The 20,068-nt window shown below is 42.4% G+C and overlaps 1 protein-coding gene across 2 annotated transcripts in view; it reads right to left on the bottom strand.

Annotated features, from left to right (window-relative positions):
* Positions 1-20,068, bottom strand: part of meis1b (Meis homeobox 1 b) — a 62,654-nt gene that overhangs the window by 27,879 nt on the left and 14,707 nt on the right. For both annotated transcript variants that reach the window (XM_059566771.1, XM_059566772.1), the window contains exon 8: positions 6,016-6,161. In XM_059566771.1, the coding sequence (XP_059422754.1) occupies positions 6,016-6,161 (146 nt within the window). The remainder of the gene's footprint in view (positions 1-6,015; positions 6,162-20,068) is intronic.

Genomic DNA, 20,068 nt, shown 5'->3' with positions numbered 1-20,068 from the left:
CAGGATACTTATACTTTATTTCCTAAGTTGGCTTCGGAATTTATTTGACAGACGGACTGCTCAGGAGGTGGTGAATATTATAGAACTTTGTACCACACCTGAGCTTCAAGGTTCCTCTACGGCTGACAGTGCATTTTAATGGGATTTACTCAGAAACTAAAACCGAGAGCACACTTTCTCATGTTAAGGCAATGGCTGGTATGCAAACAGGATATCATGCAGGCCTAGCATGATCTCACACTAAACAGACTCTAGCTGCTAACTCTTCACAAGTAGCTGATAATGAAATACAATACTGTTATAATATAGCAGGCCAGCGTATAACTTTCTGACAACGTAATGAATCTACCCAAGAGTGCATGTTCACAAGCTGCATGGATGGAATTCAGTGAGGCCCACCTGTGTGCTTCTGGAAAATGGAGTACATTAACTTTATCTTCTCCGATGATGTGGCTGCAACAGTGGCTGACCCTCTGGAAATTTATAAAATTGTAAGGTTCTTGAGAGCAGTGAGGAAGACTGATAAGAGAGTAAGACTGAGGGACAGCTCTCATCTGGACCGTTTATGCTCTAACTGCCTTTCAGGGATGTTACAGAGGAAGGGAACCAACTCACTGCGTAGGGACGCAGAAAGAGCGAGTGGTGTCAATTAAACATGGATCTTTCTTTGTCCAAAGGTGCAGCTGATGTTGGGGACGCCATGGTGGGATTGGGTAGAAAAAGATCTACTGATGTGGTGCTCATCAATCATGGCACAGATGGCTTGTGAAAGACCGTGTCAGCAGTGACAGATCAGCGTCCATCCACCTCTCCTTGCACCATGTGGAGTTTACCAATTCGATCCATTCTGTCCATGACACACCAATGCCTTTTATGCTGTCACCCTGGAAGCCTTGCCAATGATGGATATACAGTCTTTTTCCACCCTCTCTCTCTTTCCCTCTCTGGAGGTGAGGGGTGGGGGTGCAGAGGGTTGACTATCCACAAAGACCAGCCCTAAAGAGTTGCCTGCCCCACATCCCAGGGGCCTGTCAGTGGGGTAATTGATGATGTTTTCATTACAAGATGTGGAAGCAGGGGGGTACATCCTGCCTCAATGGGCAGCCACAGCCCTAAGATTGACTCAGCTGCCTCTTCTTTGACACCAAACTTTATAAAAAGCATCAAGTCATTGCTTCCAAATGTCTCACACACATAAATAAACATCTATCCTCTCTCTCAAACAAAAACACCACGGAGACCAAAACAGCTACAACAGCTGATGTAGAGTCCCAGTTGGCTGCAGGAAACACGGTAAAATGACAAAGACACAGTTCAGAGGAACAAAATACAGAAGGCGGCAATATATACTTTTTTTTTCACACTGTCTGAAGAATTCCTTCAATTTCAATTTTGTGGCGCCTCCAGTACTCACTGCTACTTAGATGAAATTAAGAAATAACCAGTGACCTTAGGCTGCTAAATTCAATTTGCAAATATTAATCTGCATGGACTCTTTCTGCTCTTGTTATAAAAAAAATATTCACTCAGAGCTCCAGTTTCTTAGGAGTGACTGGCTGCGGTCATTTGATTTGTGTTGAGGTTTGGAATTTTGTAATAAAGGTGAGAGAAAACTTGAGAGTGGGATCCCTACCAGTCCGAATGTGAAGTGCCACAATGGGGTTGCCATGGGTGTCCAGTGCACTGACATCCAAGGGCTTAGGCAATAAACAACCACGGACTAATAGCATCTGAGATCTTGCTGGCCTCTGACCTCTAATGGATGTCAACACGCAGCAGTACTCCATTTCGCAGACAAATTTTATGATGTTATGTAAAGCTAAGGACTATGAATAAGACTGCATTTTTATTCAGCTTTTTAAAAAATGTGGGTCTGTCTTTTTCATAGTAATATAATTACAAACACTCATATTTTGCTATGCAGTACATTTACACCACATGTATTCTTCTGGCCCTGCACAAGTTCTTAGATTTTGATTAATGTGGGAGATATTTGAGAGTAAATTAACTTGACTTAAAAAGTGAATTAAAATGGACATGTAGAAATATTCATGGCTTTGTGCCAAATGTATGACTCCCTGTCAGTGTTGTTTTAAAGTAAAACCGAGAAGTCCAGCCTCTTGAAAACCCTTCTGTGTTTTCCAAGCACTATTTTTTTGAGGAGTTCATATGCTGAACATCTGTAATTTTACCCAGGAAATCATCAGCAGGCCAACTCAAACCCGACTCTCTCCCCCCGACACCAGCCTCCAACTATGGGGCAACAAATTCAGCCCAACTCCCCAAAGAGGACACAGCCCGCTCCCCCTCCAGCTCAGGGCCCTCTGCACGATTCAGTCTATCGAGTGCAGAAATGAATTATAGCATTTTTCACACCTGGTTCTGCTCAAAACGCTACACAGTTGAGGTTTGGCAAAATGTGCTCCCAGCGAGTAAGAGAAAAACAAGAATGTTGCCTCCACCAGAATTGTTACATGTGTGTGAAGAGGGTGCTAAATTGGAGCCTAATTGCATTAAAAGCGATTATGCTTTCCAGTTTCATTTTGAACACGAGCAGCACGTAAAATGGGGGGTGGGGGGAAACGGGTGATTGCATATTGTGCTGTGGTTTGCTTTTTACGAGCTGTGATAGAGGCTCCCTCCCGTTCTCTGGTTCTGTGTACAAACAGAATGAAGCTTAGTGCCTGGCGTGCCAGCCTAATATTTGGCTGTTCCAGGATCGGTCCTCACTGTGGCTGCATAGCAACAATCTGAAGCCTGGCTTTCATCTAATTACTCTATCACATAATTTAGCAAATTGCCCTTTCACAAGGGAGCTGAGTGCAAAAACATAAGCACAGCGGGATTTGGGGCAATGGCTTCCATTTATTACTCATTTCTTGTTAAATTAAACAAGAAAATACTGTTTGTGAGATAGAGGGTGAAAATCAGGAGGGAACAAGGAATGGGAAGGAGGGGGGCAAAGAGTCCAATTTCACGGCCACAGGAACAGGAAAGCTGCTCAGTGCACCCAGCATTCCTCTCCAGGATGCCTGGCACAATCACACTATCTTTGTTCAGATAAAATAAAAAAACAAACAAGAGTTAAAGCAGGAAAAATAACAGAAGTTTAGGGCCTCTTGTTTTTTTTTTGTTTTTGTTTTTTTTTACTTCACCACAAAGTTTATTGGAATGTGTTCACACCAGTTTACAGCATGCTAAAACACTGAGTGCCAAGCAATTAGCTAGCATCTCTCTCTTTTTCTCCATACTATTCTCAGACCTGCAAACGCCCGCTTCCACTTGCCTTGCAAGCCGGCTAATAACCGGGGACTGAAAACAACTGATTAAAGTGCAGCTTCAGGGTGTTGCTACCCCATAAGCCTTCACCGTCTCCTCTGTATCTCTCTCCGTTCCGCTTATTGTTTTCCTCTCCTCCTCTCTTCCACCGAATGGCTCGTCAGAATAATCTTGTACTGCCACCCACTTCACGCTTCCGTCTCAGCACAATGGCTTCGCTGGTTGATTCATGTGACATGCAAAGAGTGCATTCTTGCTGCGGTTGGGCCGTGAACTGCGAGACACATATGTAATCTATATTTCTCTGAGACAGAAGGCTATCATCTGTGTGTGTTGTTTGTGCCGCTTGCTAATTGCCACTGTCTTTATCTCCAAGGGCCAGACCTGAAGACTGTTCCTTCACACATCAATTCAGAGGAAAAGGGACATCAGAGGTTCAGCAACTACCTCTTCCATCAATCCCATGCTTTTCCCAACATCTTTTTGGCCCCACTTGAGACTTTCTGACATCCTTTGAGTAAAAAGCAGTTGGAGACGTAAGGCGAGACGACTGCATTGTCCGTAAGGTCAGTCATCTGTGCCTCACGTGACGTGTGTTGTTTTGTTCCTCACACTAATCCTGAGCTGTCAGAGTGAAGCATTCGGAGCAGGGAGTGAAATAACTCCAATTTCCCAAGTTTGCTGTAAGGAGTGCTGTGAAAACCTATTTACATCAGAGACTGAAAGTGTTTCCATTTATGTTTCGATCTGAATCTCTGTCTCTGTATTAAAGTCAATGTCCTCTCTCTCTTTAGGTCTGTCTCTCAATCTATCCCTGATTTTCTCTCACACTTTCTTCGCAGATAATCTTTTAGCAGGAACTCTGATGCCATGTTATTGGTTTCTCTATTTTTTTTCCGTCTCACACACTGAGTTTTAAGCACTGTGTCCACTGGCAATGAGATGCACAGCAATAATAAATCATTTTCACTGAACTGGAGTTTTTTGGTAACATGGGCAATAGCAATGGTTGGTGATACAGCTAAATAGTTAAACTTTGTACGAATAAGCATGGACACATTTCTGTGACTACTACCGAGAGTACAGAAATGGATCTACAGCCTGATACATCCTGCTTACTAGGGTGAAAAAAATACTATGTCTGAGTGCTTAAATGTAATAGCACTTTTCTTTCCTTTCTATATATATATATATATATATATATATATATATATATATATATATATATATATATATATATATATATATATATATATATATATATATATACTTTCAAGCTGTCCTAAAAGGGCTGTCAGTTTTAGCAAACTTCCTTATGACAACTTTGTCCTTAAAGTATAATTCAACAAAAACACTTGAGACAGAACAAGCCCTCAATATTGACACACATATTGTCCACCATATTGGTCAACCAAGACAAACAGGAAACTAAATCAGTCTGTGCTTTTGTGGGTATTCCACACTGTTCTGTGTGCGTGCCTGTGTGAACTCGCAAATGGCTTTCTTTTCACAAACCTTTCTCCTGGGGCCACTAAAGGTGGTAGTTGGTGGGGGTTTGAAAGTATGTGTGTGTTGGGGGCATGCTTGGGGCAGGTGAAGTTCTGGGGTGCTTAGGCGCATTTCTGTGGCACAGATGTAGGAATGGAGCCAGCATGTGGGGGCTTTTGGCACTGATCAAATGGACTCCCATTTGACTCCAGTTTGGTTAGAAACACATTTCCTTTCAACACGTTGCTGAGCCATAATAGCTACTTCAGTCATAAAGCGTAAGGCAAACAAATGAAGGCTTAAGTAATATGTTTATTGAAAATATACCTACGTGAACATTTTTACTGTCTTTAATTAGGAGACATTATTATTATGAGTTGTGCAGAGTGTGCATGTGTGTATGTGAGCGAGAGACAGGCTGGAAGAGGTGTGTTAAGCCTGTGAGAAGGGTAGATATATGGAGATAAGTGGTGTCTTGACAGCACTCCGATTACTTTGTGGTAAATGAAATAGAGGAAGTGAAATCCATCAAAGCAAGAGGAAGAGCCAACCACATCAATGGCCCATGCTGCTCTATCACTTCTCTATAGCAGGTGTGGACAGCCACAGTAAGAGAAGTAACCACCAGTCCCAAAAACACATTCAACTAACCAGTTAACTCAGTTTTGATCGTGACTTAGATGTTCAATTTCGCCAAAAAGTATTTAGATGCTTACACCACTTGGTTTAAAATGTTACTACAACTACTTTAGTCTTTATTTTGAACATCATATAATTTGTTTCCCCACAGCCTAACAAAATTGGTGTGATGTTTTCTTATAAAATTAAATGACATCCCTACATCTTGAAATGACACGTTAGTGCCCAAATATTTTTAGGACCACTGTATGTACCTTATCCCTATCTCCAGTCTTTGTTAATACAAATAATTCCCTGACGAACAAAAATAACGAACAAACAATAAAAGTTGAATGAATGGAAAATGACAGCTTTCTTCTGTATCATCCTATCTCTGCTATCTTTAGCTTGAGGCTGTTTTTTTTCCTTCTTCTTCTTTCTTGGCTTAAAACTTAGTGTGTGGTTAAGGTTAGGCAAGATAAAGTAAATTGTGTGTGTGAGCAAGCATGTGCATAGCATTAGCACTACATTTGACCATTTCAGTGGCTTTGAAGTGCAGCATGCAGTATGAAAGAAAGTAGAAAACTCAAAGAGAAGCAGGAAGAGGAATTATCACTCTACTGAACTCACCGTCAAGTGCTGGAAGAGCCATGCCCTCATGATGTTGGTCGCCACTTTAGGGAAGATACCACGTTTTTTATTCCTTTTCTTCTCTTTGTCAGGGTCATCATCGTCTCCTGTGCTGGGTGATGCCACACTGTTGTCCAATCCGTCACCTGTCAAAATACACACCACATACACAAAGGAATCATTTAAATGGTCAGTTACTCACTCAACACTCATGCAGGTCTTGCATTATTATTATTATTAAGTTTTCAAAAAATTAAGTAACAGGGTAAGTTGGCAACAACAGTGCTTCTGTATTATAGCTTTGAAGCATCACGTCTGAATGCATTCATTTTTAATACTTTTATAAATAACCCCCATTTCTCATCCCCCACACAATGCTCAGAGAGAGAGAGAGTACAATGGACTTGTAAGGTCACATTTCCCCCCTGCCTTCCAACACAGTGAGTCACCAAAGGATTGAGAATGACAGAGAGATTTAGTCTTCATTATCCCAGGGAAATATTGATTGAAGCTCGCCCCAGTGTCTTTTTACCTCAGGTGGGGGAGTTACACACTATGAAAAAGAGGAAGGGGGGGGGGGGTGTATATGGCTGCCGCACAAAACGGCAGCTTTTCAAATAGCTGCATTTTAATAACAATGCTGCATGGGTGCTTGCAGCAACCTGTGGGTGCTCGATAAGGCTTTATAATGGGCAGTTCAACATACCAGAGCAGAGGAGTTGGCTTACGTCGCCTTTTCAGCTTCATGTTGCCGGTTTGTTTGCATATGCAGATTTTATTCCGATCCCCAATTATTGAACGTATTCTCCCTCAACTACAGCCCAAACATGCCACCGAGAAGACTTCTGATAATTGTTATTAAGAAAAGCCACGATTCAGATAATAAACCATAAAAGAATCACGAGCGAGGCAAACAACTGCACACTGCAAGGGTTTCAAAAGCGGAGGCACAGGAATGGAGAGAGTAACTTATTGATTACGTATAAAGCACTTCCAAAATCCCCAGTGCTATTCATGCAGAGAGATTATGGTGGGTTAACTCTTTCTCTCGCTGTAGCTTTCAGTCAGTGACATAAGGCACCTGTATCATTGATAATTAATGGAAATGTCTGCAGTAATCCGGTTGGAGATATTTTTTTTTTCCCAGCTATTTGCATCAATAGAATAATCAAGGGTCTAAAAGAGTCTTTGCTCCCCATTACCTCAGGCAAAAGAACTCCTGAAAGCATGCCTTGCGGGCACCTGAATTATATACGCCATTAGGAGAGCGAAGTCTTTCTACATTCCATATAAAACACTCTGCCAACCTTCTCTGCCTAGGAGAGAAGCCCCAGAAAAGACTGAGACTTTTTAAGTGAAGTCTTATGTAGATACAATGTCTTTGCCTTATACACAAGGGCACTTTCCCTCAGTCAGTCACTGAGAAATTGACCAGAGCTGAATCATCATCCCCAACACACAGACACAAGAGAAAAACATATATATATATATATATAAGATGTCAAAGGAGAGTTTCAATTACATCATTAACTGTTGTAAAAAAAAAAAAAAAACCCTGGCTTGGAGAGCAGTTTGTCTTTCGACTGTTTTTAGGCAAATAGAACTTCCCAACTCCCATCTGGGAAGGCAGTGGCACCGCTGGTTTGTAATCTAAGACACCATTTTCATTAGAAGCAAATGCTCCAAATCCGGTGTAAAGACTAGTTTGTGTTCAGCAAAGCCTAAAATAATAAACCCAGGGCTTGTCCCATGTGAGTTAGCAAAACAGAAGCAAACACTGGATATCAGGTCAGATGGAGGAAGAAGAAGGGGGGGGGGGGTACCACAAATGAGTAAAAGAGGGCAAGGGGCGTTTGAGTGATGTCTGAGGTAACTGTTGCATGTGTGCTCTCTTGAGCTTTTGTCTTCCGCCTCTTCCAGCCATTTTGAACTATTTAACCTCCCTTCCCCAATATTTTTCCTTAAAAACTGACCTTTGTTGGCCTGGACCTTCAAGGCAAACAAGGGGGAGAGAAACGAAAGCTGTCAATTTTATTGGGATTTCCAGTTTTGATGCAATTTGATACCAATTCAACTCATGTCTGGGACTCATGTAAAATGGTTTACAAGCAAAAGAAGATTTTTCTGACCGGCTAAAAAGCTGTCACTCCCCTGACTTGTTTCTCAGTGTTTACAGAGTCTAGGGGCTATCACAGAGATATGGGTTTTCTCAGGATACCTATTTTAGTGTGTCAGGGAGCAGTGTGTGCTTACCACTGTCAATTTTATTGGTTTTTCCATCGTCGATGCAGTTCACCTTATTCGTCTAGGGCTAATTTTGCATCTATATTAGCACCATAGTGTAGGCACAGGCATATAGCAGTTTTCTATTCGACACTGTTGTGTCAAAATGTCAGCCCGTTGCCGAGCTTCTGCACTCTTCCCGCGCCAAATGAAGACGAGTGATGGCGGCGAGACTGAAAAGGTGGAAATAATCATAAAAATGATGCTAGTCCATAAACAAGCTCACAGCCTCATTAGTCCAGCAGCAGGCTCCACTGGCAGATTTATGCGCCTTTTCGCTGATGCCATGAGGAAATGCCACGGGCGAACTTTGGCCAACTGCTAATGGGTTATGACAGCGTCTTAGCAACTACTGCAGGGAGGGGGGATGCTCGGTCTGGTTTGCCACTGACAGAGAGGAAAATGTCATCTCATCTGGCCATGTGTGGTGGAGTCTATGCAGCAATTAGAGAGCAGGCCAGTGACTGGAGTAGGCCAGAGGCTGAGGAGGATGCCCCGCGGCTAACCAGGGAGAGAATTTTTTATGACCCCCTCGTACACGCGCACACAGCCTGTGACGCTCTAGCTGCCTGGCTGCTGATAAAATCAGGTTAGCTTCCCAACATGCCTTTGTCAGCCAGCTCTTCTGATTGGCTCATCTGCTCCATCTCGATTCCAGTCTCCTGCTCTCTCAATCTCTCCAGCCGTCTCTCTCTCTCTTTCTCTCTCTCTATCTCCACCACTCTTTCTTACTCACTCAAGGCGCTTTCTGACATTATCAGAAAGATGTGGGCTAATCTGTTATGATCTGATTACTCAAAAAGGACACTACCTGTTCCTCTCGCCTTGTGCATCCAAAACTCCAAAGTGTCAGCCATTTTTCTGCTGCTTTACAAATTAGCAGAATGGCACTTCCGATCCATCGGGCACATTTCCGTGTCACTATGTCAAGCGTTTATTTTCATGCTACAAAGAAGTTGACATGACGTTTTTGAGATTGAGATCCCCTACCTCTGCTGAAAAGACTAGCTTAGGCTGGATGGTTAGGTCTAGACTGGGGGTTCCTGTTAATCCTATAGAACTTTCAGAAGGTAAATTATGCAGTGTTTTTACCAATAGTGGCACCAAATTGAATAACAAAAACAACAGCATTGGATGAACCAATACAATGAGTGTGGGGGTGGCCTACTTGTTTGTCCAAGCAATGGAAAACAGAGGAAAGTTATTTTTGCAATTAAACAAATCAATACAGAAATATCCATAAGTACTCTTGAACTGTAACAGATTTATCAAACTTGGGAACATGCTTGGAATGTTGCATTTTCAAATGCACGTTATAGGTGACTCAAACTCCACCTCTGCTTTGTGGAGCAGCAGTGCTGTCGATAATTGTGCTAAACCATATAACATTCTCATACATTGTTAAAATTAAGTTTAAAAAAAAAGTTACTGGCGAGTAGCACACATATACTCACCAACCCTGATTTTTACTTGCATTTGGTGCTTGGCGAGTGTTAATTTTAGGCCCTGGTTATAAGTCAGGCTGTCACAGCTCATGCAGTACAGCTTCTTGCCCAATTTTAAGAAGTGTTTTGACAAAATTTTATTGACCATGGTCTGATGGATGGGACCAAGGTGTGGAAACAGATTGGCTTTTGCTTTACACCACATTTTGGTCCATGGATGATTTCTAGGGCACCTCTGGCCTCTCCTTGTGGAGGGAGTCAGGCGACCTGTGCTGCTCTCTCCCTTAGCATTCAAACACACCCTGCACTAAGGCTTTCCTGGTCTTGCAAAACCTCAGCCTTAAGGGCCTGCCATCCACCTTCTTTTCACTATGCACACATTCACACACTATTCATTCTAACACACACACACACACACACACACACACAGAGTTGCATATAAAGAGAGTGGGCGAATGGGAAGAGGGAAGGGTCGGGGAAGAAAAGATAAAGCCGGGTTCATTGTATTCAGGCCATTCACATGGTTAGAATGGACCAGGCAGTGGGGGTTCCCTTTGCATGGGTCACAAGCACCTCCCACCTCAAAAATATTCTGAACATGCAGGAATTCCTGCGGTATGATTCCCAACAAGAGACACTCAGATTAACAGGGAGCTAGCCGTGCACACTTGCCCCACCATACATTTTCTGTTCCTAAAATACATACAAACATTAGTAGCGGTCTGCTGACTGCAATCACTTGGTCCTCTAGCAAAATGGCCCGAGCTCTTCTAGTTTTTGACTTGGAAGGATAAATATGAAGGAAAGTTGAGGGTTTAATGAGATGCGACATGGTGGCAATGTGGCAGATCTTTAGCTTTGTTGACTCTTTTTGCCTCTTGATCACGTGTGTCCTGTGATATTTCCATGCACAGCTGTGCATATTTGTGTATTTATGCTGAACTTGCTAAGATAACTAGTTTTCCGATATATAATTATGTCAAAAAAAAAATTGCTCTGTAAATACTAATCTGCGGAGAGTCATAATTACAATCCGTAATTACTCTGGATTCATTTTAAATAATAACAGTAAATAGTGACAGTTTTAAATAACTGCAGGCATCTTAAATAATGACGGTGCTTTTTTTCCTCTCTGTTCTTATCCATATGATGACAATGACAGATCTGTAATTCATAATTTGGGGGGGTGGGGGAGCATAATTACAAGTCTTTCAGCCGTACCTCGTGTGTCTCTGTCATCGCCTCACAGCAGGGCTAACAGAGAGGGTAATAAGTGCATAATGTGTCTCATATTCGGTGTTATAATTCTTCTAATTAAACTGAGTTAGCCTTGTGAGTCCTATAGCTGAGAGCTCCTCATGCATATGCCCAGGTCTCAGGGATCAGGCCGCTGACATACCCACAGGTGATGGCAAAAATGTCATTGCAAATGTTACGGCTCTCTTTCGTCCGTGTCTGTGTAGGGGTCACTTCCACTGAAGCCCCCGACACGTTGGAAAGTGTATGGAGGCCCAGGGGCAGAAACACAGCATTAAACTGAGGTCTCTCTCACTCTCTCCCCTTCCCTTCCCTCCTCCTCTTTTCATTCTTCCTCCAGTCCGTGTTTCGAGGGGGGAAACTGGTCAAATGAAAGTGTAGGGCCCTGAGTTTACCCTTTCATGTCAAGCACATTTACTGTGTAACTATTGATTTTTCTCCTTTTGTAATTTTTTTTTAATCTGAAGATATAAGGCGGGCAGAAAAGGCAGGCTGGTGAGGTTCAAACGGGAGCACTTTAAGAGTCCTCTGATTCCACTGAGGCAACACACACACACACACACACACACACACACTCACTCACAAAGTGTATATACATACTCTATTCTCCCTCGCTCTCTCTCTCTCTCAGACAGCTTTTGACACCTTCTCCAGGGCCAGCTTTGTTCGATATCCAGGCAGACCGGATGGCTGAGAGGAAAGTGTTTTTTAAAAAAGGAACATGCCTCACTACAAAAGCTAAGAGCCTTCGCTGGCTCGCAACAACAGCACTACTGCTGCAGTCTGCCCGGAATTCAACTCATCTGAGCGCTTTTAAACTGCTCATCATCATCTGCTCTAGGTGAATTTGAGACACATACAGCTAAATAAAGAGATGACACCCATCCTTTGAGTCTATAAAATATGAAATTCAATTGTGTATAGCAAATTTTCAATATGGGTAACAGAGAGGCCTGGAGACAAACTGTTTTGTATTGTTTCTTTGTGTTTTTTGGTATATTTTGGTAATGAACGAAAGGAATCAGAGCCGTGTGGTTAACTGCGGCGGTCTTCATTATTGGCTTCTGGCAGATAATTTTCCACATGGCAGTTATCTAAATGACTCAGGCTGAGATAGGTGCTCAAATGCACAGGGATTTTCCCCAACTACGGCATATCGCCATCCATTGGGCTATAGTACAGTAGATAATGTGAGGGTATTTCACTTCTACTAATAGCCTGCTTGGCTTCCCTTGCGTTTGTTAAATGTAGTTAACATCGAGAGTGAATTGCATGGCAGAATTACACACAATGAGCCCCGCTTATAAAGAAAAGGGCAGCACTTTTATTACTGAAAAGCCGGAGAATAAATTAAGTCATCCAAGTGAACTGTAACATCAGATTGCTTTTCTATCTTTGATAAGCTGCTCTTCATTCAGTTTGGTGGATGCATTATGTCTCAGCATACCAGAGATTAACGAAGACCCCTGTTTCACCTAAGGAGTTTATAAAAGCTGGAGAAACCTAACAGATAGCATTGCTAATCATCTCAATTGCATCTGAGACCAAAAATAAATAAACACTGTAAAAAAAAAAAAAAAAAAAAAAAAAAAGAAACTTATAATAATAATATGGTAATAATATGGTATTAATTATAATAATATGGTAGCTACATTTTAAGTTTTACAGATTTAACTTAACATTTACATTTAATAAAAACATTTTATTAACTGATATGTTAATATTGCAGTGCTGAAATCTGTTTAATACACGGATAACCAACCAAAAGCAAAGAAAGTCACAGCATGAGACAAAGCTCATCACAAGCAGCTTTGCCACAAGTAGGGAAATACTAACAAATATAGAAGGTGCACAGTGTCATTCACATCAATACTAAATACCATCATGCTAACACACATGAAACTGAAATAATGCAATAAACAATAATTTAACAAGATTAGGTGTAACATTCAACCCTCAGAAAAAAATTAAATAAAAATAAAAATAATAGGTTTTTACTGTAGCATTTTACTGTACTTAACCGTTAGAATGAATATATACATACATATATATATATATAAATATACATACACACACACACACACGTTTTTTTTTGTGAAAAGTGGGGACATCCCATAGGCGTAATGGTTTTTATACTGTACAAACTGTATATTCTATGGCCCTACACCAACCCTACACCTAACCCTAACCCTCACAGGGAACTTTGTGCATTTTTACTTTCTCAAAAAAAAACTGATTCTGTATGGTTTATAAGCATTTTGAAAAATGGGGACATGGGTTATGTCCTTATAAGTCACCCTCTCCTTGTAATACCTGTGTCATACCCATGTCATTATACAAAGTTGTGTCCTGATATGTCACAGAAACATGCCCACACACACACACACATATGTGTAGGTGTGTTTGTTGTATAGATTTACATACTGGCTATATCAATCAGAATATAAATCCTATGTTGGTTGGCTCTCAGTAGAGAAATAGTGTAGTTACGGCAGGGGTTAAAGGACTCATACTGACAGCCAAACCTTGACCCCTAGGTTCTGAGTAATGGTTAAGAATACAGACATAGGAAAAATAAAGACATAGGAAAAAAGTCATTCAAGGATGAACTGTAACATCAGGGGGCATTTCTGTCTTTCATATGCTGTCTTTCATTCAAAGTGGCATATCCATTATGCCTACACATATTCTACACATATTGTATGCAATCTAACAAAGGTTTTAATTTCACCCGTCAGACATGCTGAGGCCACAGGAAGTGGAGCAGAGGGAATGTGGGGGAATTGTAGTTCTATCAGCTTGGGGTGAACTAGGGAGATAAGGCTCAGGGCTGGAAGTGACGGAAACAGAGCTGGGCTGAACGTCTGCTTCCTGACAGCTACAAAGCAGGGGAGGCTTGACGTGGGCGATACCATTACATCTCGGCTGTGCAGTCCTCTATTGAAACCAAACACACACACGCACTTACACATATGTTCACAAAGAGCAGGAACAATTCTTGGGACCTTTCTGGCATTTTTGGTTATCAATCAGGGAATCTTTCTGGTTCCTATCATTCTTTATCTCATTTGGGCTCCTAGGGCATGGCTGGTGATCAGGTTTCCTCTGGCAAAAAAAAAAAAAAAAAACACGTGCACGCATGCTTGCACACACATGTATTCACTCTCTCTCAAGCACACATTAAGGCAAACACACCCTCTCTCCATACACATACACATACACTCCCTCTAAAAGCATACACACTTTTGTTTGTTTGTTATCTCTCTTTCACTCCTTAAATCTTAAAAAGCGCTTGAGGAGGTCTTTATCTTTTCCCCTAAATCCCTTCAGCAGGTATCCATGTCAAAAGAACAGGGCTGGGATCTGGGAGAGGATTGTTTAGTAAGGGTCAGTCCTGGGTCAAGCTTTTGGCCTGTTGTTAACACAGCCCTCCCCCTTGTGCTTTTTGCACCGGTCTCCATCTGCACACCTTCGTCCACCATCACTCCAAACCTCCAGCACCCCAGCAAATAATCCTTCTCTGTGAGAAGTCTCTGGTGACAAATACAAAGGTCAAATAGCTTTAGCACACAGTGCAAGGGAAGCCAAATTCCCCAAATATGGAGCTTTGGTGGTGTTTGCTCGCATGAAATTGGCTTTCTGGAGTTTCCACCAAACAGGCCTGGTAAATTCCTTCGTTCTTTGTTAGGCTTCATGCATTAATGGTCTTTGTGACGGAGTTCTGATGTGCCCAAAATTAATTATTTGGTCTCAAGTTGTATACAAAAATTACTATTCATTGGGGTAAATTTATATGTCAGGAAAAACAGCAGCTGACACACCAATGCTCTGGGAAAGTCAATGAATTTGAATAGGCAGATGACATATGGCAGAATAAACGAACTGTCAGAGAATCAGTACATTTTGATCCGTTGCCAAGCATCTCTTCGTCATATCTCTTCTGGACAGCTCACGTATCTTTGTAACAGTCCCAGGACCTCACACGCACAGTCCCAGTCGCTATCGGCAGGAAAATATTCCTCATGCAGTATTATCGGTAGGGCAGCATATGGCAAACTAGCAGCAGGCATCTCATCCTCATCCTCTTTAGAGGCTAAAATTAGCACAATACAGTTTGTGGCTTTAAGCTGGACTCGAACCCACTGTGATACCGCTAATAAAAAGACTGGCCTCCTGCTTAGAGAGAGCATGTACATCCCTATAGTTCACTGGAGGATTATCCTGTTGGGATAATGTTTTTTTTCCTGCGATGGCTACAGAAAGATTTATATTTTTAATCTAATTTTATTTGGAAGCAATCTATCAGGCGCTCTTCGTTGTTGACTAGAATAGCTCCTATAAGTCAGTGGGGATATTGTAGAAGATAATCCTCAACAAGAGACATCTTTTTGGCAGAGGATAACCCCAAAAAGAGATAGCTAATCTCTTTATCAAAGCCCTAAATAAACTAAGGTGAGTGCATGTGACACAGCCACACAAGAGCACTTCATTAATGAACAAAGAGTTAAAGCCTGTTTGTTTACTGTTGCTCACTGTTCTTCAGACTCCCTTCCCAAGATCCCCTTCATCCCTCTCTTCTTTTTGCTTCCTCTTCACCTCCCTCCTTGGCCTTCCTGCCCTCTCTATCAGGTGAGCCAAGCTGTGATAGCATATCTCTTTGGATTATATCAGCTCTTTCCTGAAAAGTTGGATGTGTGCATATCTGATAGTGGCCCGGTGGGTGCGCACTGCTCCTCCCAAGTCGTGCTGAGTAATGTTCACTCCAGTCTTCTACAGCAGACTTAATGCGTTGTGACACGCCAGTGATGAGCTGCACTGATTTCTGTCAAATTCACATGAACCTCTCCAGCACAGATCAGATGACGGGGCACGGCATGGGGATTTTCCAGACGGAGCAAAGGGGTTTCCCAGCTATTAGAGGCAGATCAGGAAAGGCAACATAAATTGCGAAACATAACATGACCCCTCTTAACAGTGACCATGCATCTGACGAATCAATGATGAATGAAGTGGACATCTCAAGTATTTATTAGAAAAAGAGCTCTTTTTGCTAGCAATATAGAATAATTATCATCATTCTATCAATGACAATGTCATAATTCTATAGTTGCTCTGATCTTACAGTAATGCTTATAACCAGAACAACTAAAGAAAAGAGAAAAGAGATAAAAGAATTACAAGTTTGAGAATGTGCAAGCAGATGAGCGATGATGACAGTGAGTGGCTGTAAAGGGAATATTTAGCAAACACCAAAAATCTGGTTTTGGCAAGAAAAAGGATTGGTTTTGAAGGACTTCCTGTACACATGGAGACAGATGCAAAGTGTCTACATCATTAACACACCACAATTATAGCATTTGATCTAAATTTAACATCTGCTTCCCACTTAAACTGAACATCACATAGCAAATAAGTCCAACCAGAAAACCCCCTTTCCCTGGGGCTAAACATCCTTAAAGGTGAAGAGTGTAATTTCAGCACTACCAGTGGTACCATAGAGAATTGCAAAAATTATGACATGTTTCAAACACTCCCCTGTCTTCCACTGTTAGAATAAACAAGCAGTCCTGCCCCATATCAGAGCTTGAGACAATTGTGGATTGTTTAAATACTTGCAATTCTTTTAGGTGCCACTAGAGGCACAGATATTGCCCACTTCAAAATGACAAGAAGAGATACAGCACTGTCATATTAAACCAAACTTTCATATCAAAGAATAAAAAAAATGAATAGAAGAAGAGAAAGATGTCAACAGTGCTATAGCCAGTCATCTCCCAGAGTTCACATGATCATGGGTGGGGGGAGAGAAGAGAAGTACTTCAGCATAGTTAAATCCCAGAGCAAACAGAAGAGCAAACACAACAGTGACACTTTATCATACCAGCTTTATGAGTATTATCTGACCAGAGACAAGGTGCTCAATCAGGCTATGGATACTAGTTAAAGGCAATGATTAGTAAAGCAGAAGAAACAGCTGATATATGGGGAAAGGAGGGGGGCAGGTTGTTTGCTTGCACTTACTCACTTTTCACTCTCCTTTTCCCACATGACAAGGGACATCATCCTAATCCCAAAGGCAAACTGCCCCTTGGTCTGGGAACCGGCAGCATTTCCCCTTTTTTTCACCATGGGACCGCAGTGCGTACACAGAGTCTTATCAGGAGTGGGCTCATAAAACAATTGGTGCTGATTATTTTCAGAGAAAAAAGTGGTAGCTTGTTGATTGTGCCATCACTACTGAGATTCAGTGGGGTCATAAACACGCCAGTCGTTCAGATTCCCCTAGGTTCGCCATGCTGGATCCTTCCCATGGGTAACCTAACAAAACTACAGAGTGGCTCTTGAGGACATGGCTCAATTCGTGCATCTCACTGACACCGGCTGGCATCTCCTTGACTTTCTCGTAATGGTTAAATTTAGCCATTTGCAGGCACAATGTGAAATTCATGAGAGGATCATGCAAAAGGGCTTGAAAGAGAGAACATGATGTGTTGTGTGAAATAAAAACTGCTCTTTGATTTTGTACTTCCTGTCAAGCACATGCATTTCCAAACACTTACTGGAATTGGCACCTTGCTCTCTTTCCTGTGATCCCTTGCTTTCTCTATGCTTTCCCCTCTCTCTTTCTTCTCTGCTCCTTCTGTGGGTGTGAATGATGTGATGTGTGATGTGAATGAGAGAGAAAAACAGCAGGGGCTGCTCGGGCCGCCCGGTGCTGCTCTTAGATCCCTGCACTATAAAAACCGCACACCTTTTATCAGCCATTATGCCTCTGATTTAACCAGATTACTCCACCAACGTGCTGCCACTGATACACAGGGAGCGCAGAGAGTATTCAGCCTCCCCCTCCTGTGTGCAGCACTTTTGCATGCACAGAGGAGAATCTAGTGAGGCAGGAACAACCACTGACTGACTACACCTGAATGACAACATAGAGCTCCTATTACTCTTTGAAGCACAACACTCGCACACACCAGGCACGATTAAAGGTAAAAAACAAAGTCAAAGAACGAGGGCATCCAGACAGCAGTGAGCGAGTGAAGAGGCGTCCTCTTAACAGCTCAAAGTGACTGAGCTAAACAAAGCCAAGACCCTGCTGTAAAACCAAAAAGGAAAGTGATCGGCATTGTAGTGCACTCAGCAATTGAGGAGAGCACTGAAAATAGCACATGAGAAATGCAAAGGCATGCAGGCGGCACTCAAGAGATGGAAAGAAAGCGCGAGAGAGAAAGGGGCTGGGCTCTTCCAGTCTGCTGGACAATCGTTGCAATTAACGGGTGACTTTGACAAACACATGAGACGGGAGCTCTGTGGGCGGATCCAGGCTTCAAGGTTTGTTGGCATCCTCTCCGAGGCCATGTCTGCTGGTCAGTTTCAGATGCCAGCCAATCGCAGACCAGAAATGGTGGCCAGGAGCCAATGAGAGCCCTCACTCAGACTGACCTTCACACAGGCCAGTAGCAAACTGACCATTAAGTCAATGTTGACAACAGCACTCACCACAATCAATCCAACAAAATAATGATCAGCTTGATGCATGACGTTTAGCTGCAGCTGTTCTCGACACAAGCAAAAGTACCAGACGAGTCCATGTAACATTACAGCAGAAGAATTTTTCACACATTTCAGTTGGTTTTACTGTACATTGACCTGTTTACACCGCAGCCGAATGGTCCCATTCGTCAATAGTCATTCCTGATGAGTTCGGTCGAAGTAAATGAACTTCTTAACTCGCTTTGAGTGACTTGCTGGAGCTCCCACAGTCTTACTGCAGTACAGTTTTGGAGTCCACGGCTCTGCATGTAAATTTATGCAGACAATAACAAGAGCCTCACAGGAACTATTTGACTTGGCACACATGGGGCCTTTTGCAAATGGGTCCTGGTAATTGCTGATACATATCTGACTCCTGTAGTCATCACCTTGTTCCCAGACCCTTTGATGAGGCAGAGGAAACCCAAAGCCTTTCAAAACACTCAGCATGATATCTGCGTATGTGAGAGCATGTCATTTTCCACATGCCCTGCCCCTTTTTGGTAGAGGTTCATATCGCATGCGATCCTGCTGCACCCCAAGGGTGTCTCTTTTAATCTGGGTGGGCACTGGCCTTGCCAAGAGTCCAGAGTGAGCAATACAGGCCATAATAATGATTTGTTTTCTTTTTACCCACTGAGGGTGGACGCTCAGAAAAGATGGCTTCAAGATACAATGCAAGAAGATGTCCCCCGAGAGGGCGGCTGTTAAACAAAGGCGGGTGCATACAAGCAAACTACACTAATAAACGGGGTCTAATTAGAGATGGGCCTGCCTGAGTCTCTGCTGGACTCCGCTAAGAAAGTTTCTGTGATCGCAGAGAGGGAGGAGTGGATTTTATCCTCCCCCCTTAAGGGGACACTCACACTTTGAAGGGTACAGAATCACGAACAAGGAAAATGCTGTCCTCAGTCATACTGAGAAGCTATTTAGGTGCGGTATGGAAAACATGGTGCGGATGGCCACTCAGCTATGGTGCCAATCTCTACATTGATGGGTTACAGATGTACTATGTTATGCATGTGGGTACAATGTTCCTATGCAGTTCGAAGGCGTATCCATGTTTGTTACGATGCTGTTTCTGCATAGAAGCCATTCTCATTTCATTCACTGACGTTCTTTGGTTTTAAAGATGCAGGAACAGTGCAGTAGCAACAAGAGCATTTATACAGAAGTTGTACAGATATTTGTAACATAGATAGCTCGTTAATGCTAATTATAAAGCATAAGCACATAGAAAGAAGCGCAATACAGGGGGGTGGGAGTCTGAGCACGAGTGAGGGGACCAGTTGGGGACATATTGGCAGGAGTTTCTTGGCCAACAGCAGAATAATAGTCTTATTGGGATTATGAAGTCACTCCTTACAGAACATGCTAATACGGTTAGCAGCACTGCTTTACACAATCAGCAATTAACCCACATTAGCATAATACTTCCACTAAACCTTCACTGGTGTGAATAAGACTGAAGGGGCTGAGGTGTTTGGGACATTTGTTCACCCTGAACGCACTCAGCATACGTCTAGGTTCATAGC

This window comes from Carassius carassius, chromosome 14 (genome assembly GCF_963082965.1).
Source record: "Carassius carassius chromosome 14, fCarCar2.1, whole genome shotgun sequence".
In the NCBI taxonomy this organism is placed as follows: domain Eukaryota; kingdom Metazoa; phylum Chordata; class Actinopteri; order Cypriniformes; family Cyprinidae; genus Carassius; species Carassius carassius.
The sequence above is the reverse complement of the archived record's forward strand: the minus strand, read 5'-3'. Positions and strand labels throughout refer to the sequence as shown.